The sequence below is a fragment of the Diadema antillarum genome, unplaced genomic scaffold (genome assembly GCF_040938485.1).
Source record: "Diadema antillarum isolate AM-2024a unplaced genomic scaffold, OU_Dant_1.0 seq00001332_RagTag, whole genome shotgun sequence".
Classification (NCBI taxonomy): domain Eukaryota; kingdom Metazoa; phylum Echinodermata; class Echinoidea; order Diadematoida; family Diadematidae; genus Diadema; species Diadema antillarum.
This window is the reverse complement of record NW_027272102.1, coordinates 148,699-175,902: the sequence shown is the minus strand read 5'-3', so window position 1 is coordinate 175,902 and position 27,204 is coordinate 148,699. Positions and strand designations below refer to the sequence as shown.

At 37.6% G+C, this 27,204-nt stretch overlaps 2 protein-coding genes across 2 annotated transcripts in view; one reads left to right on the top strand and one right to left on the bottom strand.

Moving 5' to 3' along the window:
* LOC139708395 (catenin delta-2-like) overlaps positions 1 to 6,873 on the top strand; it is a 41,184-nt gene extending 34,311 nt beyond the window's left edge. Inside the window, exons 16-18 of the mRNA XM_071620348.1 lie at positions 903 to 968; positions 2,815 to 2,948; positions 3,580 to 6,873. Coding sequence (XP_071476449.1) covers positions 903 to 968; positions 2,815 to 2,948; positions 3,580 to 3,768 — 389 coding nt within the window. The 3' untranslated portion in view covers positions 3,769 to 6,873. The remainder of the gene's footprint in view (positions 1 to 902; positions 969 to 2,814; positions 2,949 to 3,579) is intronic.
* Positions 6,874 to 17,385: 10,512 nt separating this feature from the next.
* Positions 17,386 to 22,540, bottom strand: LOC139708393 (ceramide-1-phosphate transfer protein-like). The gene is made up of 2 exons (XM_071620345.1): positions 22,385 to 22,540; positions 17,386 to 18,219 (listed from the first exon to the last, which is right to left on the bottom strand). Exons 1-2 carry the CDS (start codon positions 22,498 to 22,500, stop codon positions 17,703 to 17,705), a joined length of 633 nt encoding a protein of 210 aa, XP_071476446.1. The 5' UTR covers positions 22,501 to 22,540; the 3' UTR covers positions 17,386 to 17,702.
* Positions 22,541 to 27,204: the final 4,664 nt, after the last annotated feature.

The following is a 27,204-nucleotide window of genomic DNA, read 5'->3' as shown; positions in this document are numbered from 1 at the left end:
GACCACTATAGACAGAATCTTTCACATGGCTTTTCATCTTGGGGGATTTCTTGCATGGATGTATAGAGCAGGTGGTCACTATAGACAAGTTTGACTGTACCATTTGGATTCAGAATCCAACTTCTTAACTGATCTATCTGATTGGATCATCAAATTTCATCATGACATTACCTTCCAGTAATACATTCAGAATAATGTGCCCTCTTTTATCTCGTTTTGTTTCGGGGTTTTTTCAGCCCAATCCCTCATTTGAATTATGAAAAGAGAAGAGAACAAAAATGTCAGTAAGAGATGGTAGCCAATGTGTTGCCAAGGAAGGTTGCTTCCAGATACACCCTCGCTTTCTTCTGACGTACTCTATGTTCCACTATTCAGATCTGGCCTTTTATATTTAGTTTTGCTGCAGCTTCATTTAACAAGTGATATGAAATAATTATATTTACCATACTTCCTGGTGTATATTTAGAAAGTTGCATGTGTGGTATCAGTTCACATGGTGTGAACATTGTGTGCATGTCCTTTGGCTGGACTAGTTGATGGAGTAACATTCTTGTTCTTTTCCATTTTCCAGTAACCACTCTTTACAAAATGATAATTTTTTTTTTTCAAAAAGAAGAGAATAAAAAGTAAAGATTAGAATTATGATAAAGAGAGAGAACATTGACAGATGATTTTGATGAACTGCAATCTTTTTGGGGAATTTCTTCCTGACAAAATTAACTTGGAAATTAACTTTGAAGGACAAAAAAGAGAGAGAGAGAAGAAAATACAATTGAGAGAATTTGATGCTGAAAATGTGGACCAGTGCTGCACTAGACATACTTTCATCTACCCCCTCTACCTTGCTTTTAATATTTTTTTCGCCTAATGCTTGCCATACCCTCTCATTGCTCTGTGTATAGAGGAGGATCTAATCCAACGTCTAGAACCCTATACTCGGGAGAGTATATCCACCATGAACAGCCAAGGTATGCAGTCCCTCCATTTCACTCCCCCGCCCTCCCCCCTTACATGAAATGGAATGACCCTGTGCTCAGTGTTATTTCCCTTCCCCTCCTTCCCTTCCCCCACCCCTGTACATAAAATGGAATGACCCTGTGCTCAGTGTTATTTCCCTTCCCCCTCCTTCCCTTCCCCCACCCCTGTACATAAAATGGAATGACCCTGTGCTCAGTGTTATTTCCCTTCCCCTCCCTCCCTCCCTCCCTCCCCCACCCCTTTACATAAAATGGAATGACCCTGTGCTCAGTGTTATTTCTGTGATGTCAGACTGTTTCATTTCTGCACAAAGGGGGCATTCCACAAAGGATGCAGATCACTTTCTCAGTTACAAGATCTGATTAAATATATAAAGTATTGAGTTTTTACCCCTACATGTTTAACTCAACCCACTCCTCTCCAAATTCTAAGGAGCAGAATTTAACAAGTTTTATGCGCTTACATTTATCTGGTTGTTGTACAATGTATTTCATTCTTCATGCTAATATTTTATGGGATTAGCCTCTTTGTTTGTAACAACATTATTCTTTATGATACAATATGTATATTCTTGATTTTATTTGATTTGTTATTAATTCATGTTTACATCAAAGTCATTTAACATTTTCATTTTGTAATCTGATAAATGGAATTGACTTCTGGTGTATAATATTATCAGGGTCCAAGCTTCCTAACAAACAGATCAATGCAAAATTTTACCCGTCATTAACATTTTTCTGTCTTACTCTGGCAAAGCGGATGAAGTGATACATCATCAAAAAAAGTATATAATAATACTTATAAAATGAATAAGAAAAAGTGCAGCATTAACCTGTTGACGACTAGTCCTAAGTGTACTGGGCAGGTGTTTATGAGAAATATGTGTTTATAGCATACTCAGCTCGTCCTCATTAGGTTAATGTTTGCTCCACATGACTGCCCAGTTTTCAGCAGAGACACTCTGGCCCGAATTCACGAAGGTGGTAAATTTGAAACCATGGACAATTTGTAGAGCGCCAAATGTCACATGGCCTATTTCATTATACGAACTCAGTCATTTCGATGAAATGATGTCATTTTGTTACGAAATCAGTCATTTCGTCGATGAAATGACTGATGTCGTAACGAAATAGGCCATGCGACACTTGGCGCTCCATACAAATTGTCCATGGTTTAAACCAAGGCTTCAATCGTGCCAACTTCATGAATTCGGGTCTATGACTACACAAAGATATCTCTATCAAGGCATCACTACCTGGCAGAAATGCCCATGTACAAGACAAATACAATATGTCAAAATTATTTTTGACAGAAATAGTATATTTGTCACCTACTACCTTTTGCCAGAGTATTGCAACTTTTTGTTTGATTTTAAGGTTGATATGTTGGAAGTAGTGTTTGAATGTGCAACAGAGGTACGTTTTGCAATTGAAAAAAAAAGAAAATCAAAGAAAGGGTGCTGATACTGAGATACTGTCATATCTATCGAACTACATATTAATTTTTTAGCATTTACTTGACAGCACTGTTATAGGAAATAAAGAGTCACTTTACATGAGAAAAGGAGAAGAAAAATTAACATTAAGACAGGATTTATTCAGGAGTAACCACTGAACTGGAACCTCTTTCTATGAAGGGAAAGATGTGCTTTGGATAATCTTCAGATTGATGAGCGATGACATTTCATTGAAAGTTATTCCATTGAGTTTCTAGTGGATATTTTGCCGTTCATTTGAGGCGTGTTGTAGATGGATGGCAGTAGACAATGAAACAGACAAATAAACAAACCTTTGGTGCCTTCTCTCCAAATGCTCCCATCCCCCTCACTCCGATCAGAGAGACTTGTAGATGATCGCAGCATCCCCGGGGAGGAGATCTCCATGCAGCCCATGGGAGACTTCCAAGAAGATCCCTACGCCAACACAAGCAGGAAAACGCTGACAGCGGGAGGCGTCTCAAATTATGGACGGGTGAGCGACAGTGCGGTTATTCTATCCCATTGTCAAAATTGGTAGTTGTATTCAGTCATGTATTTTTATACATATTTGGCTGTTTGTTTGTCTCTTTTTTTTACATGTAGAAAAGATATACCCTTTTCCCATTTTTCATTTATAATTTGTTTCATGCATTTCAATCAAGATTAGTAAAGTCTACGTGAATACATTTAACAACAAAGAAAAAAAAACTGATGCCCAGAATAAACATGTATCTGTATATATCTTTCATTTCAATATTTGTTCTGCTATGACAAAATTACCATTTTATGTCCCCGAGGACTTTTGTTATAATGGGAGTCACATGTATCTCCATTTTGTGAAAAAAAAATGAAACCTTGACTTTCTCTATTTTTCTTTTTCAGTTGTCATGTTTCTTTAATATCAGATTCTAATGGCAAGTTAATTGTTGTATGTGTTTCTTTGTAATTGTATGTTTTTAACTTTGCACTGTTTTTTGTTTTTTGATAAGAAAACACCTTGAAGTGAAAATGGGTTTCTTCCACTCTGTGAGGCTAATCTCCCTCCCCGCAACATTTTTTTTGTGTGTGTGTGTCCCAAGTAAACAAACCCGAATTTTGGTTTCTCTCCACCACGATGGCATCAGGTGCCGGAACCAGAGATCGACCACAGCGGCTACTCTTCCATACGAATCGGCAGCCACGCCCCGCCGCAGGACCAGTACGACGGTAACTACCGGGATTACAGCACCGCGGGCAGCGTCCACGACTACAGCGCCGGCGGCAATGTCCACTTGGAGGCGGACGGGGAACCGGCCGGGGACTCGTGGGTGTAGAGAAAGCTGCCACGAGATCCAAGATCCGATTCATGGACCCTGGCTTCCTCCCTCCGTCTTTATATCATTTGTGTCTTGCTTTTTTTTATTGTATTCTTGCTGTAGTATTCAGGTGTGGATTAATTGTTTTATAATTTTTTATCAGCGCAAAGTTACTGTAAATGAGGAAGGCAGTTTGTTTTGAATATCACATGACATGATAGCATTGAGAAAAAGTGGGGAATAAAACATTGAATTTGGTACAGTGGAAAAACATCATGTTGTGAAGTAAGGCTTTCTAATTGATGATATTACATATTTTGTTGTCGTTTTATGTCCAGTCTGCTGCCCTCTAGGGTCTGTCTTGTGAACATGTTGTGACTCCCCTAAAATGGTTTTAGCTTATCTCTTCTCAGAGTTTAAATTTAATCTGAATGTATTTAATAAGGCACAAATGTTGCAGTGTTAATTTTCCCCCCTAGGATCTGCACAATGAGTTGTTCATAATGATCTGCCATGCATCCAATATTCATAACATGCTCAAAATTTAAGCTGCAATTTCATGTATTCTACCCACTGCACCATCAACCTCCACTAAATGAAATACTACTTTAACATCTCTTTGGGTTGAAAATTCAACAACTTCAAATTTTTATTCAAGAGTATTCAAATTTTGTGTAGACATCAAACAGTACTTAACCCTTGAAGACAATGTATTCATTATAACAGTCAGTGGATGGTATTCACAGTTATGGTTTTAACAATGGCCCATCTTTTTTCCTTGGTCTATTTTTTTTTTCTTCTTTTTTTTTGCGGTGTGTCAATATATGTGTATTTAGTTATTCAGTCTTGTGTTATACCCAAAATGGTTGGGATACAAAGAGCTGGTTACACAAACTGATTAAAGATTTGTCAGAGATATGTTATGTGATATTGTATTTAGTGGGATGAGAGCGTTAATTTCCAAAGAAATTTGGTGCCATTTTCTTTTAATCCCTCAAATTGGGACCATGAAAAGTCATCATTATGTTGTTGTCGGTTTTTTTTCTTTCTCTCTGATGTTAAGTAAAAATACATACTAGTACAGATCATAGAAAAGTGTGGTTTCAAGTTAAATCTGTGATGTCAAATTCATCATTGTCAAAATTGTCTTCTGCTGGGACAATTTGATTGACAGTAAAACTCATCAACAGAAAATAGTAGCTGCTTTTTGATAGAATGTCTTATGTTGCTGTGGGGAAGTGTGATTTTTTTTGCTGTCTTCCTGAAAAAAGAAAGAAAGAAATGAATCAAGATTTACATAAACTTCAGTCTAATCCTTAACCCGTTGAGGACGGTTTGATTTCATTATAACACGTATTTCCCATAGACGCTTGCCCGAGTATACTCGGGACTCGTCCTCAATGGGTTAATAGTAATGTCCTTGAATATCACATTACTGAGGAGTATTCTCTTTAATTTCCACAAGGATTGAAGTATTGATGAAGATTCCCCCCCCCCCCAAGCTCAGATTTGTTGCATGCAGAACTGAAGGGTACGTCTTTGTCTTGGTTCTAGCTGTAGCACTGTCATTGTCCCACATATGAAGATTTGTGTACTGTCCAACTCGCTTTGCACTCCCATGCCACAAAGGCTCTCTGCCAGATAACTCTTTAAGTGCCACGGTTGCACATCGACTCCTATAGGCGGCGGCGTGCCAACTTCTCATATTCTGCTCAAACGCACAAACCCGCCCAAACTGATCAATACATCGTCAAATGCCATAGTGCAATGAAAGCGTTTCTCGCGATTCCGTTCCTCGATTTAATATAGCGTGCATTTTATGCGGCGATTGACTAGCAAGCGATGTTGCTTACTGTAATTTTTTGTCACTGTTTTGTGTGCAAAAGTCATGCCTTTACAATAATGTAGCTACTGGTCATTTGAAAGAAAAACAATCATAGATTTGTCATGCAATTTACATCAAAGCTTGGCATTTTCTTCACAACTTTGCTCACTACATGTCCAGCTTATCAGAAATCTATAAAAGTTACATAGATTAAAAAAAAAAAAAAAAATACTTACAAAAGCATGACTACGTTGGTGTCAAAGAATAATGTGGCACACAAGGGGTTTCCACCATGGCACATAAAGAGTGAAACAGTTTTGGGGGTTGGTCCGTCATTGGTAAGTGAAGGCAAAATGCTAGACAATATCCATAATGGAGATGGGGCCTTTGATGCTGCACAATTGAGACAAATTGAAAACCTTTTTTTTTTCTCTCTCTCTTTTTAAATCTTCCAGAATGATTTAGCATTTTGTAATTATGATCGTGATTATTTTGACCAAGCTGAGATGATATACAAAGCCGACGAGTGTAAAGTTTTATTACTTTTTGGCAGTTGTCATTCCTCATACTGGTGGATGTTCAAAATCCCAACAATGAAATGGCAATGCTTGACCAACCTCGGCTTGTGGCGACCAACTTTCTGTGACGGCACAGATGTTTGGTTGTAGTCCGCCCTCTGTAGTTCATGCATTGTACGACTTCACAGTGCCTTCACTGTAGTAGATAGGCTTGTTCATATTATGCTCACGTTTACAAACCTTCCTTAACGTACTTTTGCCACTGCCATATGCGCTGTTCATCCTCAATGTTACATGTAATAGTCGATAAAAAGCCATCAGGACTTATCTACTTATCAAAAATAAATGAATAAAGACAAATGAAAAGGACAGCAAAGCCTGAAAATTTATTGAAACTCCTAGAGATTGATTTAAAGTTATTGGGATATATATCCTTGCCAAAGTGGATACATGTATTCATCATTGAAAGAAATGACATAGTGGAATAATTAGAATGCTCCTCAATGACATAAATACAGGCGACTCCTGTTATAATGACGTCCTTGGGACCGGCAGTTTTCTTTCGTTATATCGAAATTTCATTACAACCAATCAAATGGACAATAATGAAAAAAAAGAAAAAGAAAAAAAAGAGAGAGAAAGCAGGTAATGTTGGGCCTGGATTCTTCTTTCGTTCTATCCAGAATTTTATATCTGTGTTTGTTACTAGTATACCAGAAGTGCACTATGCTGTTAAGCAGAGCAGACTCAACAGCCTGCGAACAACAACAGCAACAAAAATAAAAAAGAGGAAAAGGAAGAAAAAAAGGACACTATGTTGTAAGGATCTCGCTTTATACAAGGAGGTGCCCCTTTGAATGTGGCAACTCGAGTGCTAGCAATTTTCTATTACTGTAGAAGGTCTTATTTTTTAGTAATGTTACAAGGCACAAGTTACAACGAAGTGAAGCTGGTGGTCCCTGTGATCTTGTAGTGATGGGGTGTCCATGAGTAATGATCCCCCAACTGTTCAAACAATGATTGTAGCTGCCACACACAGATATCTGTCATTTCTGTGGATTACTTTGTACAGTAGATTCCTGATATAACAAAGTCCTGGGGACCGGCAGGTTTCTTTCGTTATATCGAAATTTCGTTATGACCGAACAAATAAACAATAAAAATACATAGAGTGGATAAGGCTGCGGCCTGAATTTTTACTTCGTTGTAAACGGAATTTCGTTATAACCGTCTTTGTTATAACGGGAGTGCACTGTAGCAAGGAAGAACTTTAAAGAGGGAAATAAATCTTGTATGATTTTAACAAGTGATGTTTGACTGGTTCTGCGTGTCCACTGTAATCCATTTGTTTATATGTGTTACTAAGTTATTTGCTTTTAGTGAGAAAGAGAAGGTGGTACAGGTGTATGTAATAGGGAGAAAGAATCATTTAGCTGCACATAACAGATGCATATAGCTTTTATGAATATTCATGTAATAGTAAGCTGTGTTTTTGGAGCAGATGTGAAGGGATTTTGCAAGTGCTCCAAAGTCCATGAGACCGGTCTGAGATCTGAGCATCGTTTGAATGTAAGCATGTTTTAGAGAATTTTATTTGTATTTTGTGTTTCGTCTGTTCGTTTGTTTTACCACCAGTACTTTAGTCTGCATTGTACATTTTGTCAAGGAGAGTGTGTATACCATTCATGGCTTGCTGCTTTTGAATAGCAAGTAGCATTTTTTTTTTTTTTTGGTAACTACTTAAAGATTCATACCAAAGGCCAGTGAACTTGTAATGTACACTGCAACTACATATTGTAGTATACGGATCCAAGATAGAATATAGGAGATTGAGATTCTATCTGATGTAGATCGTGATGTAGCGACGAGCTGTTTGACGAGAATGACGAGTTTGTCATGCAAAAGATGAAGCTGGGTGATTTTTGTGTGAAAGTCAGAACTTTCTGCTGTATATTTTGTACAATACTATGCTGTTACTGCGTTCTTTTGCAGAAGTTTTCAATTTTGGTTTATATATTTACCTGAAGACTATCGTGGCTTGTGGCACGTTTATGCCTCTATCCTTTTCTCGTCTTTCTCTCTCCTCTATTCATCTTTCCTCTCTTCTCTTCTCTTTCTATCTATCTCTCTCTCATTCTTCTCTCCCTCTCTCTCTCTCTCTCTATCTCTTTGGTAGTCTCCATTCAAGCAAGTTAGTTGTTTAAAATTTCAAAGATGGTCTGGTTTTGACTTTGACCTTAATGTACAAATGTTTTCAATGATGCTATAACTGTTACCAAGACTGCGAGTTTTGTATGTCTGTAAAGCTGATATAGTTCTCTTCTTTCTTTAAGATTGCAAAATGAAGCAAAGTGTGTGTGTGTGTGTGTGTGTGTGTGTGTGTGTGTTTGTGTATGTGTATGTGTGTATTCAGAAGATGAACTTCTTGATAAATTATATGTATAACTACAATGTAAAGCTTCATGGTAAATTGTATGTACAATGTATTTTGATAGGCAAAATAAGACATTTTTGTATGTTTACCAGTAATGTATGTAGGTCACCATGCATACATGTTTGTATTTATAAGCTAATTATTTTTTGTTTATCACTTTAGAAGGGAAAATATAGAAATTACGCACTGCTGATTCTGTAATAATTTGTTTTTCACCATCCTTACAGCTTTTTGTTGTTGTTTTTGTTATAATCATTATTATGATTGTACATTTGCAGTTTAAGGTGTAAGTTTGTACAATGTGTACCAGTTGGTATGAGATCACAAGTTTCGCTTTGCACAACACACTAAGATTTCTATGGAAGAATCAACGTTAGGTCATGCGTGTCCATTCTGCATCTCAGTTCGTTCAACTTTCTTTTTAGCTTTTGTTTTCACCTAATAGAAAAGAAAGAAATTGTAGAGATTTTTGATGTTTCATGCTGTTCTGCAGCAAAATAAGCTTTGCACGAATACGATGGAGGATAATGCACAATGTGTGTAAAGTCTTCAGATATTTAGTTTAATTTTTTTTTCCCCAGAAGATCTTGCAAGAATTCGTCTCACTGTATTGTAAGTACTCTCCTGTCAAAAGACCAGTTTTCTTTAGACATTTTAATGTTGGTCGGTTCCACTGTATGAAATTATGGCCTCACCATTTGTTCTGCACATTGCAAAAATCCATGAACTTAGTACGTTGCAAACACAAAAACAAAGTTTCATCTCTTTTTTTTATCAAAATGCATAATCAGGAACCAATTAAAGCCAATAAATACGAGAGCAGATTGAACATGGTATATAATGCTGTATATGGTTCAGTCTGGTGTTGTCCTGTGAATAGTGAAGCATTGAGTATGTGGCGAAGAGGAGAGGTGATATAGAGTTTAGGTACTGTATATGCCGAATATTTGGGGAGGAGTTTAATTTCGCAAAATTTGCAAGTTGCGAGCTACTGTATACGCTGAATACTTCGCGAGGTTTTTATTTTCGCGAATTTCGCGAGTCAGGTGCTATTCGCGAAATTAAAGACACTCGAAAATATTGACTCTGATCCCAATGTGGATGTGACATACGCGTGTACATTTCTCCATTCAGTACAAGACTCCAGACTCCACGATCACGAATTTAACCACTCGCGAAATCGTCAGGAATTTCCGCTTCGCGAAAATTTAGACTCGCAAAATATATGGCGTATACAGTATTTGCAGAATTATTGGAAACATACAAACATATCACGTCTCATACCGACATGAATGTTACATGCACGCGTACATTTCTCCATACAGTACCGTCTTCCACGACCATGGATTTAACCACTTGCGAAATTGTTGAGAAGTCTTGATTTGTGAAAAATTAGACTGTCAAATAATTATGGCATAATTTATATATACAGTAACCCTTTCTGTGCCAGGAACTTTGGACAGTGTGTACAGTGCTATGGGGTTTTCTGTGTCAATCACCACTCAAAGCACACAATGGGCTTCCAAAGACAAATCAGAGGGAGATCCTTGCGTGTCACATATACACAATGTATCTCCAAAGATCACCCAAACTTCACCCAAAGTGGTGGATGGCTGCACTGCAGGGTACCAGTACATGGTAGTTGATTGATGATAGAGAAAGGGAGAGAGAGAGAGAGAGAGAGAATTATGGAAGAGAACAAAAGGAAAGGGATAGAGATAAAAATTATTGAAGAGTGAAGAAGGTGGGGTGAGCTTAGTACATTGGAAACTCAATATACAGAGATTTGATTTAACAAAATATTAAACCATATACATACACTAATTTCTCCAGTCCTAATGAATTCATTTCCTTTATTTTGAATTGTTTATCAACTCCTGATATAACAAAATACCTGACATAAAGAACAAATTATCTTGGTCCCAAGGATCTTGTTATACTGAGTTTCCACTGTATGGTGTTTTTTTTTTGTGTGTGTGTGCACACATCTTCAAGCACACACATACACACAAACACACTCCCTTGGTCCACTAACTGCCCAACTGCTTTCAACTAGCAGTTTTCACCCAGCGGAATGGGCATACACTGTGCCTACTTTTGACGTTGATGGCGCACTACTGCTCTTAGTGAATCAAATAATGGGATTATAATCAGGCAGACAAACAGGGAGGTTGATCCTCTCTGCGGCATGAGTGTATGGTACATGCACACGCTTGGTCAGCATCTACATCAACACACTCAGGGCCCCGTTTTTAAAGGTGAGAGGGCCCAGTTTATATTTCTAATGCCACCTCCATGTTTAACCAGCCGACAAGCAAAAAACAAAACAAAATAAAACGACGAAAAACAAAAACAGAGAGAGAGAGAGAGAGAATAAAAAATAGACTTATATGCGCTATTTTGATACTTATTTTTCTGTTGCCACTTTGAGTTTCATCAGCGAACATGAGAGTCAAGAAAAGGTCTTAACCCCAAATCTTCCATGCTTTTCTGGTAAAATGTATCACTTCCGGCGTGAAAAGGGGGGTTGGGGAGGGGCAAGTGGTGAGCTGGCGTAGTCGGTGTATGGGGTTTCCTTCATTCCCTCCTCTCTCTCTCTCTCTCTCTCTCTCATGGTTGGAAAACAGTCCGATCTCCAAGTATTAAATGCAAGACACACTACATTGATTATTGAAACACTAATCCCTTTCAAAAAAACAAACAAACAAACAAACAATCGGTAAACAAATCAAAACATTGATTTGTTACCGGTAGCTAGAGATGACAAGCTAGAGATGACATTACAGTGGACTCCCGTTATAACGAAGTCCTCGGGACCGGCAGTTTTCTTTCGTTATATCGGAATTTCGTTATTACTGAACAATTAAATAAACAATAGAAATACATAGAGCGGATGACATTACAGCCCAAATTTTTACTTCGTTATAACCGGAATTTCGTTATAACCGTGTTCGTTATAACGGGAGTGCACTGTATTCTGTGTTGTCATCTCTGACCCAGTCCATCGGTGATCTATCACTTGGTCTACTCCCACTTCGTCTAATAGCCATTTAGTCTCAACCCACATGGTCTAATCCTGTTTAGTCTACAACCAATTTGTCTATTAACCATTTAAGTCCAATTGCCACTTCGCCTCATTACCAGTTGGCTTACTTTCAGATGGGCTATACCCATTTCGTCTATTAATACCCACAGTTTATCAAACAAAGTTGGAAATAGTCCAAGTAGAGACAATTGCCATTAGACCATCTGGTCACTAGACGAAATGATAATTAGCCAAACTGGGCTTTTGACCAAGTGAGAATATTGGACCAAACGGGAATTAGACAAAAATCGATAGTAGACCAAATGGTGTTAGGCAAAGTAGGAAGTAGACCATCGGATAGTAGACCAAGTGGCAATAAATCAGTGCATCTAAAGAATGATTATTCCCTGGAATCAACACAAAATCATTCTCTTTGACAGCATGGCTCTGTACTGTCTCACTCTTACAGAGACTCCAACCCCAAGCCCCTTCTGATCTGGAGATTCTCAGGCCTGAAACCCCTAGCAAACGGGAGACTCCACGTTGATATGCGCGAAGCGCGAAATTCCTTGCGGCCGGGGTCCAGTCTAGGGTTCTAGATGCTCTCTCGTGCTATCTAAGGCTTATTTTTCAACATACGATATGGCAACAAAGTAAGAAATCCTTTCCAACAGGAGACACACAGCCAGGGCGGGAGAAATCAAATCTCAAGCGGGGAACGGGAGATTTTGCAAAAATGGGCTTTCGGCGGGAGATCTCTCGTCGAAAGCGGGAGAGTTGGAGTCTCTGCTCTTACAACAAACTTGTACAGAACTAGATACAAACAGGCAGGGCTCGTCTTTGGCGTTGGCAAGGGGTCATTCAAAACTGATGTCGGGCCACCAACTTTTCAAGAGGCATATCTTTTGTGGCGTGATCGGGCACCCAAGATTCAAAAAAGCTCTTTCTGTTTTTGCCTTCTTTAGCAGCACGACTGCACTACGTTTACTAGATATTTTCTCTTGACGATCACCTTAGAAAAAAGCTAGGTGTCAATATCTGATATAAATTGGATACAATGTAGGTATGTACATACAGTATATTATATTATGTTATACTGTATCAAACACAATATTTTTACGAGTTGCCTCTAACATTCAACGCGTATAGTGTAGACAAGAACTTTCACATGCATTTTAATTTGTGACTTTTGGCTCGCGAAATTCACGAGAGCCAACATTCCTTGTTTTATATTATACAGTGGACTCCTGTTATAACAAAGTCCTCGGGACCTGCAGATTTCTTTTGTTATATCGAGATTTCTTACAACTGAACAAATAAACAGTAACAATACATCAATAGAGTGGATAACATTGCAGCCTGAATTCTTACTTCGTTATAACCGTGTTCGTTATAACAGGAGTTCACTGTATAATAATATTTACTTTTCTTGGGGGGGGGGGGGGGGACAGACAGAAGCAAAGGACACATTTAATACTTGTCCATTTTGTTGTTTGTCAAGTCTTTAATATATAAATATATTCAACATTATTATGCACAGCACTACCCACACCAGAACGTAGACATATTCTACGCATCGACCACATGGAAGTAAATAGCCTTTAGTCTCCTCTACACAATCATACTGTATAATATGAATTTCCACACACTTTTTCCACCTACTTGTGCAAATACATCTGTATATTCTGTATGAACCATATCTAATAATGATAGAAGATGTTAATTATACACTTGTACATGTATCATAAAGAGGATGTTCTACCCTTCTCACAGCACTGAAAAAAAAAAATGGCTGTGATTGGCTATCTAGGATCAGTCTGGTACATTTCCTCCTTTAGTATCGAACTATCTACCCATTTTAATTGTGCGATGAAATGGTGCTTTGGTGACTTTGCTATGTTTCCCCATACAAGTCAATCAATTTGTTGTCATGGTAACTTCTTATGCTCCCAATTCTATCCTAATGACCCTGTGTAAAACAAGAAAGGTCCAGAATCAACAAATAGTCACATCGTGGCATTCACTTGTACAAGGATAAACTACACCCTCGATGTATTTAACAAATTAAATCGGCAATGCGGAGATCTTTTGGGGGAGAAACTTATCCTGAGAAAACTGAAATGAATAACTTATTTCTCCGAATTGCCACATCCACAGAAAGTAGTGTTAGCATTTAAAATATTCTACATAGCTACATTACAGTGTAACATGTGTCTACACTCATCATTCCAATACAAGGTAATTCCAGCCAGAGAGTGCTTTCCAACATCATTTCCGGACAAAAACCTCTTTAATGTTATTCTTCTCTCTGCTCTTTCTTATTCCCATGTCATACCTTTGGCAGAGTGTTGTTGATGTTGTTGTTGTTGTTGTTGTTGTTGTTGTTGTTGTTGTTGTTGTTATTGTTCTTGTTGGTGCTTTTTCTGTTCACTTCTTTATTTCCACAACTGGTGTATTTGCTGGACCAGACCATCCAATTCAATGTGCAATGTATCTTGCATAAAACTTCTTCCATGCTTGCATTCCTCCACAATTTTCTCCAAGACATACATTACGTTAATTTCCCTTCAACTCTGATATTTTGTCACACATTTGGAATGCAAATTATGCAATGACTGACATGACCCCAAAGGCTGAAAAGAACACATATGGACATTATGCAACATCACTCGGCAGCAATCCTAAAATCGCGGTTTTTATATAATCACAAACTTTCAATACGATTATAAATACACGTAGTAAAATACAAAATAAACTTCATGTTACATGCTGTAGTAGTACTGTGAGAACACCACACTTATCATTGCAAGAAATATTCATTGGTATTAAATATAGCTTTGGGTTGCAAGACATTTTAGGAAGTGAAATGGAAAATAAACTATGGCAACAGAGAGGAAAAAGAAAGTAATCGCCAAGGAGCACTACATTGTATATTGCACTACATTCTATGCTCTCCTCATATAAAAACTGTCTTTAATATTACAATAAGTGGTAAAGAAGACATTAAAAAAAAAGAGAATACAGAGGTACATAGTGGAACCCTGCTATAAAGAAAGCAAATACAAAAAAATCCTCTACAAGGTGGTTCAATCTGCAGGTCCAACGTGTTCTTAATTCGTTGTTTGGTTCTGTCCCCTGATATAGTGAAAAAAAAAAAAACCTGTTGCAGCAAGGTAAATTCTCATGGTGTTTTAGGGCCTTGTTAAAACTAGGTTCCCATGTATAGATAAAAACAGTAAAGAAAAGAATGACTCAAGCAACTCAAGTACACTTTACCTATAGGCACAGAAGGTCAACAGCAATACATTGTATGTACACAAAAGTTAAACTCAATTTGTGCGGCAAGCACTTACCCAGAGACATTTTTATGTATGCTGCATAAATTAGAGGGAGGAATGGCTTGTTACTTTCAAATACTATCTTGGTGAACTCCTTTTCTCTCTCCTAATTCCTTGACGTGGATATTCATGCTGCCTGGTTAAGCAAAATATCTACATAATAAATAGATCTGCATAAATTACAGAATGGAAAAAATACTTAACAACTAGCAGCCCATTCATGGCTATAACCTGAAGACTAAATGGAATATGGTATTAGTGACATAGAGCACAAGGCCACTCCTTATTTCAGTTGACTTTGATACAAAATGTCAGGAATAAAAACACACACACTGATTGGTAGAATTTTTTTATAAAAACTAAATCCAACATATGAGAGGTGAGGAATACGACTGTTTCTACATTTAGTTTCTTTCTGCCTTATTTGCTAATCAGTCTGCTGTTTTTTTGATAAAAAATTTATATTGGTTACAGTGTGATGACACAATTCAGAAGAGTTTTTTTGTCTAATCTTGTTCTCCACCTAGTTTCTACACAAACAGCTATATTTTCAGTACATGTAGACAAAAGCAACTAAAGCCCCTCCCTCCCCCCCCCCCCCCCCCCCCCCCATTGGGTCATCACTGCTGGGATGTTACGGCAGGTGCATCATACACAATTATACCTATTCATTTCATTTCATGAAAGGGACTTAGGTGAAAATGTGTATTACTGTTTAGAGGGAGATCTGTAATAGAGGCCTCATCAGCTCCTTTTAATTTGCATGAAATGTATAATGTATGACTTTTTTTTTTTCATTGTTATTATGGCACTCACTCAGAAACTGAGTAATCATCTAATTCAATGTAGGGCAATATTATGTCAATCAGCTGCAAGAAAAAAAGAGATGTTTTTATGCAAGAATCCTAAAGGTACATGTGAAACTTTATTTTCACATACATACTGCAGCTCTCTGACTTTCCATATTCTACGCCCACGTATTACAGCATACCTTTTATAGTAATCCCACCAAGTGTGACCTCGTTGTAGCTGGGCAAGCCCACTCAGATAGTATACTGTAGCAACGTGTCCTAGTCAGACAGGAATGCCATGATGACATAATCTAGGGATTACGGGGATTAGGTAATCTTCATTCACTGACATTCCTGCCAACCAGCAAAGAAAGCCCTTTTTAATACACAGAATGTAGGGTGAGCGTCTAGTTGTCTGAATTTACACCGTTTGTGGATTCAAATGACTTCATGTAAAAATGGAATAAAAAATGGAGTAAATGTAGGACATATCTGGCACCTTAATGTATGGTCCCGCCACATATACATGTAGGCTCACAAATTAAAAGCAATCACTATCACACAGGCGTTCAGAGGGACATGCAATTACTCTAGTGATAGCATTAAAGGAAAATAATATCTGGGAGGCTACAAGTTGAAATCCCATGAACTATTTGTGTGCCATGGTGAAAACCCAGCAGCTGTGTGCAGTATTATTCTGAAAATGCAACACACGAGTACTTTTGGAAAACATTCTGATTTTAAAGCCATTTAACATTCATCATGCATTCATGCTAGAAATGCAGCATGGAAGAGTAGCAGGCAAAAATCTAAGCTTCGCGGTGAGGAGTGGAATCATGCATGCTATCTACGGGTCTGTGCCATACAAATGTCATACATCAGATATGAAGGAAAGCTTCACATGATGTGTGCCATTTAAAGGACAAGTTCACCTTCATAAACATAAGGATTGAGAGAATGTAGCAATATTAGTAGAACACATCATTGAAAGTTTGAGGAAAATCAGACAATCCGTTCAAAAGTTATGAATTTTTGAAGTTTTTGTGCAGTACCCGCTGGATGAGAAGACTACTGCAGTGTATGAATAACTTAGATGTCACATGCGTACAACAATATAAGGAAAATATAAAGAGAATTTCACAAAATTCCATCTTTTGAAAAAAGTACACATTCCCCTGACTCGTTACCGACAAATGTTATGGGTAATATTATTCCCCCTGCCTTTAGAAAGAGGCAAGTCAAGTGCTCTTTTATTATGCGAAAAAAGTGAAAATATGTTGAATTTTCTTTTACATTTTCTTTATACTGTTGTACGCATACACAAGCTGTAGTAGTCTCCTCATCCAGCGGTTCCAACACAAAAATTAAAAAAATTCATAACTTTTGCATCGATTGTCCAATTTTCCTCAAACTTTCACTGATGTGTTCTACTAATATTGTTGCATTTTCTCAATCCTTATGTTTATGAAGGTGAACTTGTCCTTTAAGAAGAGTCAACTTTGAATTTCATAATATCTTTTACCATTGAAATTGAAGAGATTTTGTCGCAAATCCAATGATTTAATTTTCCTGTGATATTATCACCTTTTCAAACATTTGAGGAAAGTCTGAGACCCACCCCCCCCCACATAGTTTTCTTTGAATATAACAATTGCAATTGAATAGCAGTTGCAATTGCGATTGATTAACAGTCAGTTTCTTTTGTACAGAGGCATGAATGATTAATGTTACATCTCTTCTGAAGAGTGTTCTATGGATAAAGTCTGTAGAATTAGTACCGAGGTGTCTGTATATTCTATTACATCATGTCGCATCAGACTGCACTGTAGGATGACTTTCCTCTAAATGCTTTTATACTATGATTAATTTTCCTGCTTAAATCTTTCCCTTTACCATAACAATAAATATATGTCCAAGGAACCTGTTCTTTCAATACAACATACATTTGTATAATAGTAAATATCCACTACAGAATTGCAACCAGCCTCAGAGTACAGCGATAGTACACTGTAGACCCGATATCAAGGAAGATCTAGGAGGCTGTTTTCAGAAAACAGATCCTGAGCGATGTCGTAACACCTCCTCATTGCTTCTACAGCAGAGGGGACGAGTTCTTCTGCTTCAGCCGCATCCTGTTTGCAGTATTTTTCGATCAGATGCTCCTTTGTTGGCAGAGTCCTGATGGCGAGGTACGCCATTTGCCGCACCACCCAGGGGTGAAACTTCCCTAAAGTCTCCCCGTAAGTCGTTGAGGCCAACGTGGAACTCGGCGCATCGCTCTCGGCCTCGGCCAGCCGCTGAAGGAGCACGCAGAAGAACTCCAGGGCCCGGTGAAGTCGGAGGAATGTCCGCGACCCGCTGTCCCGGCCAGCATCCGTCTTCCGGGCCGTCAGCCCCTCGCGCAGCTCGTACGCGACCATGGATTGCACTGTGGCGAAGTCGTCGGGGCGATCACGGCGGTGGTCGGCGAGGATCCCGCATTTGGTCTTCATGTCGGACGAGACGAAGTTAAAGACTGTCCCCAGGAGTTCAAACAGTCTGAAACACACAAGTATGGTAGAAAGAATTCTTATATTAGCTGCAGGTATTTGAATTTTAGAACAAAATAACAAAGTAACATCATTCACCTTGGGTATAATGTATTCAGAGTTGCCACTGCTCTTTTAGAAGGTACAACATTGCCACATACCAGTTCAATTTCAATTCAAAATGCTGCCATGACAGCAGAGACTGAAGTTTGGAATGGAATTTACAGTAGTCAACGAATTACTGAATGGTAAGGGAACCAAAATGCAAGCAATTATAAACAAACAGACAATTTTAGTAGATAGAGCTAGATGACTATCATTTACAATTTATTTTGATATCCACCAAATGCCAAAAGAAGAATTATACAAACTGTCACTTATTTGATACTAGGCCTATGTGGGCAAAAAAAGATACTAGTATCCACTCATAGTATTTATATTAAAGGATGAGTTCATTTGACTGAATAAATAAAATGTATCATACCAAAAACAGAGGCAATTATAAATTTGGAATCAATTAACTCACTGAGCACGAGTCCTGAGTATACTCGGGCAAGTTGTGGCTACAATGTATGGGAAATGCATGCTGTAGCAAAATCATCCCAACCTCAATGGGTTAAGAAAATAATTACAAATTACATATTAGGTCTACATATTAAAAATGCTCAATACATGTATGTGAAAAAAAAATCAAACTTATTGTATACCTACCACTCCCCAAACCCCCAAATAATCATGTACATGTACATTGTACATGAACTATCTTCAAGTCTTGTTCCAGTGGGACATTGCAGGCAAAATTTCCTACTTGTTTTTTGTTAAATTTGTATTAGTTTGTTTGTTTGTTTGTTTTTTCAAAGAACACACTATGACGGGGTTGACCTACTAGGTTGTACGAACTCCTGGGTTATGAATATCAGAGCTTCCCTAAAAGCACTTTTTACTGCAAGCGGTGCTCCCTCGGCCAAAGGTTCTACGTACTCATGACATTGTCAAATGAATTTGCATGATATTCACTGTTCTGTGACCATCACCATTAGAGAGCAATGCAACAGGCAGGTGAGCAATGGTTTAGTCCATGTCCACTGGACATGGACCAAAACATGAAAGTTGTCATAATACACATTTTGAACAACTCTTTTTTATCTTTTTTTTTTCTTGGTGCTACATGTTGTACAAAGCCTGTACAAACTTGCTGAATCTTCTGTTAAAAGTTTGATAATATGTCACAGTCTGAGTAAGAATCTACTAGGCTATCATCCCCCTACCCCCCCCCATATGATTGTTACAGCATTACATGAGGACACAATTTCTCAATTGAGCACTGCCACTCTCTTCTATTTGTGACCCTGCACCACAAAACAAACAAAAAGTTGCCAGACATGGATTTTTAGTTAAGAGCATATTCTGAAAGAGCAGACTTCAAGCATTAAAATAATGTATCAAATGGACTCTCCTAACCTATCTAAATATTGGAAAGAAAGCACACACTCTGGAAAAGTGTGAACTGAGAAAAGAGGCTCTGAAGCACAGGGTCTATTCAAGCGTTAAATCTTCACCAAGCCGTGCTACCTGTGCAATGAATGGGACAAAAAACAGGATGAAAACCATCGGTTTAACCACAATGAAGAGATTATCAGATTAAGCTGAAATTGAGCATGTTCTATTAACACACTCTGTCCCCGATAAATGCCAACTTTCAAAGCAGTAGCATCATCCTTTCTAAAGTTATTAGAGTTGAAAGTGAGGAGTGTGTACAAGTCTTTTTGTAAGAAATGAAAGGGGGACTGTACAGACACAACTCATCACTATTCTAAAAAAGTGTTCGAGATAAACTGCTAAAAAACACGCTATCCTGCTCGTTTTATGATACCAAATTGAAGAAGACTTCCTCTTTCAGAAAATATAAAAAAGTCAAGATTGACCGAATTGACCCTTTTCACCTATTTTCAGTCCTCGCACAAAATCAGTGCGTGCGACTTTTTGTTCCTTTTGTGATGCACGGTCACATTTATCCATGTCCAAGTATTATGTGACATGAGCAACCAAGATAAATGCAGAGATACATTGTAGAAGACTCTAGAGTATTATAATTATGTGTCTTCCTCTGAACTTTTGATAGTACCAGCTATACTAGTTTACTGTGTGTGCATGGTAACAGATTACAGAACACTTAGTCACAGAAATACAATCAAAGGACAAGTTCACCTTCACAGACATGTGGGTTGAGTGAATGCAGCAATGTAGAACACATCAGTGAGAGTTTGAGGAAAATCGGACAATCCGTTGAAAAGTTATGAATTCTTGAAGTTTCTGCTCAGTTACGGCTGGATGAGAATACTACTATAGCTTGTGATGTCACATGTGTACAACAATAAAAGAAAGAATAAAGAAAAATTCAACATATTTTCCCTTTTCTAGCATATAAAAGAATACTCGTCTTCTCTCTTTCAGAAGGCAGGGGGAATAATACTATCCTGAACATACATCAGTAACAAGTCGAAGAAATGCGCACTTCATTCAAAAAGTAAAGTTTTGTGAAATTCTCTTTTTATTTTCCTGAAATATCGCTGTACGCATGTGACATCATACACTGTAGTAGTCTTCTCATCCAGCAGTGACTGCGCAGATACTTTAAAAATTCATAACTTTTGAACGGATAGTCCGATTTTCCCCCAATTTTTACTGATGTGTTCTACTATTGTTGCATTTACTCAATCCACATGTATATTTGAAGGTGAACTTGTCCTTTAAAATGTAACTCATATTTAATAGTAACAATACATTTCAATGTAAACTGAAGTACCGGTAACTCTGCAATTGCCTAAATCACAATTATAAGAAAGCAAGTGAAACATGATCACTCTATAAACTTCCTTTTCTTTTTCCATATTCAAATCTATTTGTAGCTGTACATCATGTTTCAAACCTTTGAAAAAAAATATGCCCCCTCCCCCCCCCCCCCCATTTCTAAAGCCATCACTCTACGCTACCCTAACCTTGTTAGCTCTAATATGTACATGGAGGCATGCACCCCACACATTTTGGCAATTGTTAAGGGCATGAGTGTTTTGTTTTGTTTTTGTTTTGTTTTGTTTTGTTTTGTTTTGTTTTGTTTTTTTTTTTGGGGGGGGGGACATTTTGTAAGGAAGTCATGCCAAACTTTCAAATGATGTTTTCGTTTATTTGTCTGGTTGTTGTATTTTCATTTCAGTTAATTTGATAATTTGGCTCAGCACGACAATATCATTCAGAACTAAGTAAAAAAAAAAAAGAAAAAAAAAAGATGTGAAAATTGAATAAAGTCTAGATCCTGTACTGTACTGGCTACAGACGTACTGTTAATACTGCTGCACAGCAGTATCACTGTCTAGGACCCCTACCGTACTTGTTCCTTGTTGTACTCCCTACGTGTCTAATTTTAACCCATTCTGTACGGGAACCTGGTGGCCTGTGTATGAAGTCTATGGGCATTTCAGAATTCAGTATGGAATGGGTTAATACTCAGATCTTATTTAGTAATATATATATGCAGGATTACGCAAACAGGCTCAGGTTTTAATTTTCACCTATAATCTGGGTGCCCAAAGACTTAATACTGGATGTATACATTTTAATCAAATCCCCCATCCTCTTTCTGTTGGGTGTGTCATCTTGCATGTACAATGCATCAGTGTAGCTACAAATTGTACGATAACACCACTTTAAATTAGTGACTTACCACACCACCAGTGTACTTTACCACTATTCCTAAATTGTTCCAAACTATCAATCATCAGTATCAGTGTCACAGTGAAGTGACCATGTGAAAGACAAATCAAAGACATGGTCACACATTAAACAAAAATGAATAAAAAATAATCAGATAAATTGACCACCAACAGATTCCCAATGTCTTAACAGCATCGAGTTTCCACATTCACACCTATGACATTCTCCTCTTAAAATCTTATAGATTATACTCAACAGGCTATGTATGTGATTTTTTTTTCCTCCCAACACAATTCCAGGTATGTGGGACCGATGTAAACATGATAAGGTCTGTTCACCCACTCATCGCAACTTCCGGGTGCTTCTAGGCTCGACGGGTCGGCTGGACTCGGGCGAGCTGAGCCTCGCCTGTCGCATAAAACGCCGACAATCTTTTGCCTTTCCTACATGCGTAGACCACTTACCTTGTGATCTCAGCGTGCCCTTTCAAATATTGTCCCATGTCGATAATACCATCCTCGCTGACAGAAGACTTAAAGTCATCCCGTATCTTCTCTAAATCAATACCAGTTGGAGCCATATTTCACCAGAAAACGAGATTACTAGTAACTTGACCAACGAACTCCTTTCAAACGACGTGCATGTCTATTGTACAGCAACTCGTGTGTACACTGTAAGTATGTAATACCCGGCCGGGCGGGCCGCCGGTACCCTAGCTATCACGCATCAATGCATGGTGCAGGACTCAGAGCGAAACCTCGTAAAGTTGAATACTGATGCGGTACCGGTACGAGTTCCATAACCTAAATCATGGTTGTGTTTTGTTCTGTTTGTTTGTTTGTTTGTTTGTTTGTTTGTTTGTTTGTTTGTTTGTTTGTTTGTTTTCCAGGAAAGAATATTTAGACAAAGTACATATAAGAGCCTATCAAAAGAATAAACTTTGTGATTACCAAAAATGGGTAGATTATATTATGGAATTACAGGGGCGGATCCAGGCATTTTGTTAAAAAAAAAGAGGGGGGGGGGGGCGCAAGTACTTCAGTAATATTTTTGGTGCCACTTCCGGGTTTCATTTCTTTTTTTTTTTTTGTCTTTTTTTTTCTTCAAAATAAATAAAGGGGGGGGGGGGGTGCGCCGGTTGCGCCCCCTCTGGATCCGCCACTAGAATTAGATGTGTAGCTCTAGATTGGTTTGCATCAAACTTATTAGGCAGAAAGCAGTGGATGTGGTGGTCAATTTGGTGTCGATCAGAATCCAATTTTATTGAATTATCATCATCATGCGGAGTCCCACAAGGTTCAGTGCTGGGGCCTGTTTTGCTTTTAATTTACATCAACGATATTACCAACTAAATGTAGCTCTGATGATATATGTTTCGATTTTCTTTATTTGCTGAAGACACAGTGGTCAGTTTGTCACATTGAAAAGAAAAACCTCTGTATAGGTCTTTTGATTTCTCATAGGAAATGAAGAAATGAAGAAATTAAGTTTGTTGTTTCAAAATACTAAGTTATTTCTTAATCAAGAAAAAACAGTAGGTCCTATAGAATAATTTCATAAGGAAGCGGAAAGTTTCCACGAAAACAGATCCCATTTTTAAAAATGATTATTGTAATTCTCCAGTGTGTGAAGGCAATCCAATTTCTTGGTGTTACAATTATTATGATAGATGAATTCCTTGACTGCTGGAAGGCTCTTGACATGTATAAGATTTCAAGAAGTAGGTCTGATATTGGGACATTGTCCAGAATGAACTATATACACTTCCTCAAAATAATTAAAGATTACTTTATAATTATGAATAATAATACCGCAGTTGTCATATTACTGTAATGTCGTGTGGGCTAATTCATACTCGTCTCAAACTCATATCTGAACTTGTAACGCTTCAGAAAAGAGCTATTCGGATGATAACGCACTCTGTCCGTGATGCTCCAACACTCCCATTATTTAAAGAAAATGAAATTCTTCCACTTCCGGAAATGATTATATTTAACACTTCAACATTCATGTATGATTTTCAGAAATATTGGTAATGTTCCTAGTATATTTGATAATATTTTTGCGTGCAGCTCATCTTTTCATACTTATAATATAAGGCAGGAAATATTGTTACATAAACTAATAGTATATATACGACTCAAGCATTGAAATCATTACGCCGTATACCACACAGGAATAAACATATAGAATGATTTAAATGAGAATATAAAAGCATGCTCAACTTTGTCATGTTTAAACGTATATATCATGTAAGAGGGAAATATTTAACAAAATGTGCATATGGGAAGTGATTTTTTTTTATTGTTTTATACTATCATGTCGCTGATGTATACTGCAGTATATGAAGAGTTTGTTCGCAAAAACCGATAAGTCCATATTTGCCAAATGGAGATATTTGCGATTAAAGGCCACGAAAGATAAAGAAAATAATAAGAAAATTTTTGCTTCTTTTGACCATAACTTCAAAACTGCACCTTTATAAAATAGTGACCAATATATAATTCAAAAGGTATCATTTTGTACTTTATGACAGAGACCGTACTTCAAAATCTTCAAAAATGGACTTATCGGTTTTTGCAAACAAACTCTTCATATTTTGCAACATTTTTAAATATAATCTGTTTATGTGTGATTTTCGTTTAGTTGTAAACTGCCGAAAAGTGCTTGTGTGTGAGTGGGTGGGTATATCTATGTAAAGTCTTTAAAATTTTTGTATAGTATGAAGTTTGATTTGCGTCAGAATAAGATTTTGTTGCTGGACTTCATCGATACAAGCCCTGCTTCAACACGGGTCCATGACTTTTCAATGTCTCTGATAATATGCGTACTTCCCGATATAATTACATGCATATTTTTGTTTGCATGTGTATACTATATTTTTTACTGAATGGTTGAATAAAATTGAAGTGAAATTGAAGTGAAATTAAAAAGCAAACAAAGACACAAACAAACTTGTACAATTCATTATAGGGCAATAGTAATGTTTTACATTTTGAAATCATTTATTAATGAAAAGATTTTTTTTAATACTATCACAAGGGTGTACTTTGATGGTATGTGGTATGTAACCACTGGAATGGGAGGTTGGTTAACATTGCAGCCCGTATACAGTGTAATTGAGCAAAGCACAACACATTTTGGAATCAGTTGGATAGAGAAATTATCCAATCTCAGTCTCTTAATTCATTTAAGCATAAACTTAAACTAGTTTTTCTGAATTCATACTTATAGCTATTCTTCAATCCTCCTCGACATTCTCTGTTCATACTCGTACTTCGCATTACTGTCATTATCGATTATGTAACATGTGCCTCGCTCGTGATATCTGTATTATATATAATTATCTCCTGAACTTCCTTTGTACACATTTGGTATCTCTGCTATTGTATACTGCATCTGACTTGTACCTCGATCGGGTGATCACGCAACTCTCAAGAGGTCTTGTGCCGCGGACATTGTTTTCTTTGTTGTTTTTTTTCTTTTTTTTTTATTCTTCGACGTTTATATTTCTCCAATTCACTAATTGTCATTCCTTCAATTGCATATACCAAGTAAGAATTAATCTCACATCTGCATCAGGGAATCTACACCCTACAAGCAATGCTTCTATGTAGATTCCTCATATTTCACATGTTTTATTGTCTTATAAGCTGTACTTGACAATTCATCCATGCTTTTGTATTGTGATGTGGAAATGTGGAATATGGAACAATAAGGAACAAGAAAAACACCAAGTTACTAGCTTTGGGGTGTGTGTGTGTGTGTGTGTGTGTGTTTAATAATGACTACGCAAACATTTGTATTCTGGGGTGGTATTCTGAGGTCGTAATTAAGTCTGTAATTAACTTCGTGATTAAGTCGTGAAGTTAATAGGCCCTTAATCATGGGCAAAATCGGTATTCTGAGGACGTAATTAAGGTATGATTAAGTCCCCTGTAATTATCTTAGGTCCCTCCCATCTAATTGTTATTCCATCCAATCAGACGAGTTGTTAGAAGCCAAAATGATGATTACACGCGCAAATATGCCCTCAATGCGCGCTCCTCCACGCCCCTGTAATTACAGCCCAAGAGCTCCGTGCGCACACTCCGGTATTTGATTACAACCCCTCACCTACGCACGCGAAGGTCTCAACCTCTTTGCTCAAATAAAACTACAAAATTCTTCGAAGATCGGATTTATTTCTTTTTTTCTCTGAATTCTACGGATACCATGATAACAAGATTCAACCGCTCCTCGGTTACCGAAGACGGTAAGCATCGCTGTGGCAGAGAAAACACGATGTAATGCGTGATATCGGAGTAGTTAATGACACTCTTTGGTATCATTAAGTTTTTCATTAACTTTCATACTTAATTACACCCTCAGAATACCGATTCGTAATTAAGTCTGTGATTAAGTCCTCTCAGAGGTGCACGCGCATTGATACGCGCAAACGCGTAGGTCCTTCCCGCCAAAACGCTTGTTGCTATGGTAGTTAATATACCCCCTACTTAATCATGCTCTCAGAATACCAATTCGGTAATTAAGTGCTAATCAGACACTTAATAAGCTCTCAGAATACGGCCCCAGTATTGCAAATAATGTTCTTGTTGAGACTCTCATACTCCCGATCGGGGATCGATGGAGTTTCATTAAGTCCTATCTCATCTTAACTCATCTTATCTCATCTCATCTCATCTCATCTCATCTCATCTCATCTCATCTCATCTCATCTCATCTCATCTCACCTCATCCTATCTTATCTTATCTTATCTTATCTTATCTTATCTTATCTTATCTTATCTTCTTATCTTTGCAATGTATAGGCCCTAGGATGGCATCTGTCTGATATAAAATTCTACCCACTTTGCTCTTAATGTTTGACAGTGTAACATAATGTTTTATGAACAGGCATGAGCTCCAAGATTACATGGTATCCATTTTTCTAGAGTATAGATTAGAACTCTATCTTTCAAGTTCCACAGACTTTAACAATCTGTAGGCGTATCTGTAATTAGTCGTTGTGTCTTGTATACTTTTAGACATTATTAGACTATTGACTAATATGTTGAGATGGAGAAAGGGGAAAAATAAACTTGAAACTTAAACATTGTTGCGCGTAATACGCATATAGCAATTATATTGAAGCCCATTCCTGTCAAATTCAGTGTGCAGTATTTGCCAAAGTGAAATAAAAGACGCTTTAGATAGAGATAAAAGAGCTAATGGAGTTAGACGTGTAATAATGTCTATGTTATAATTATGCACTGTGTGGATTTCCTCTTGGCTCGGGGAATGA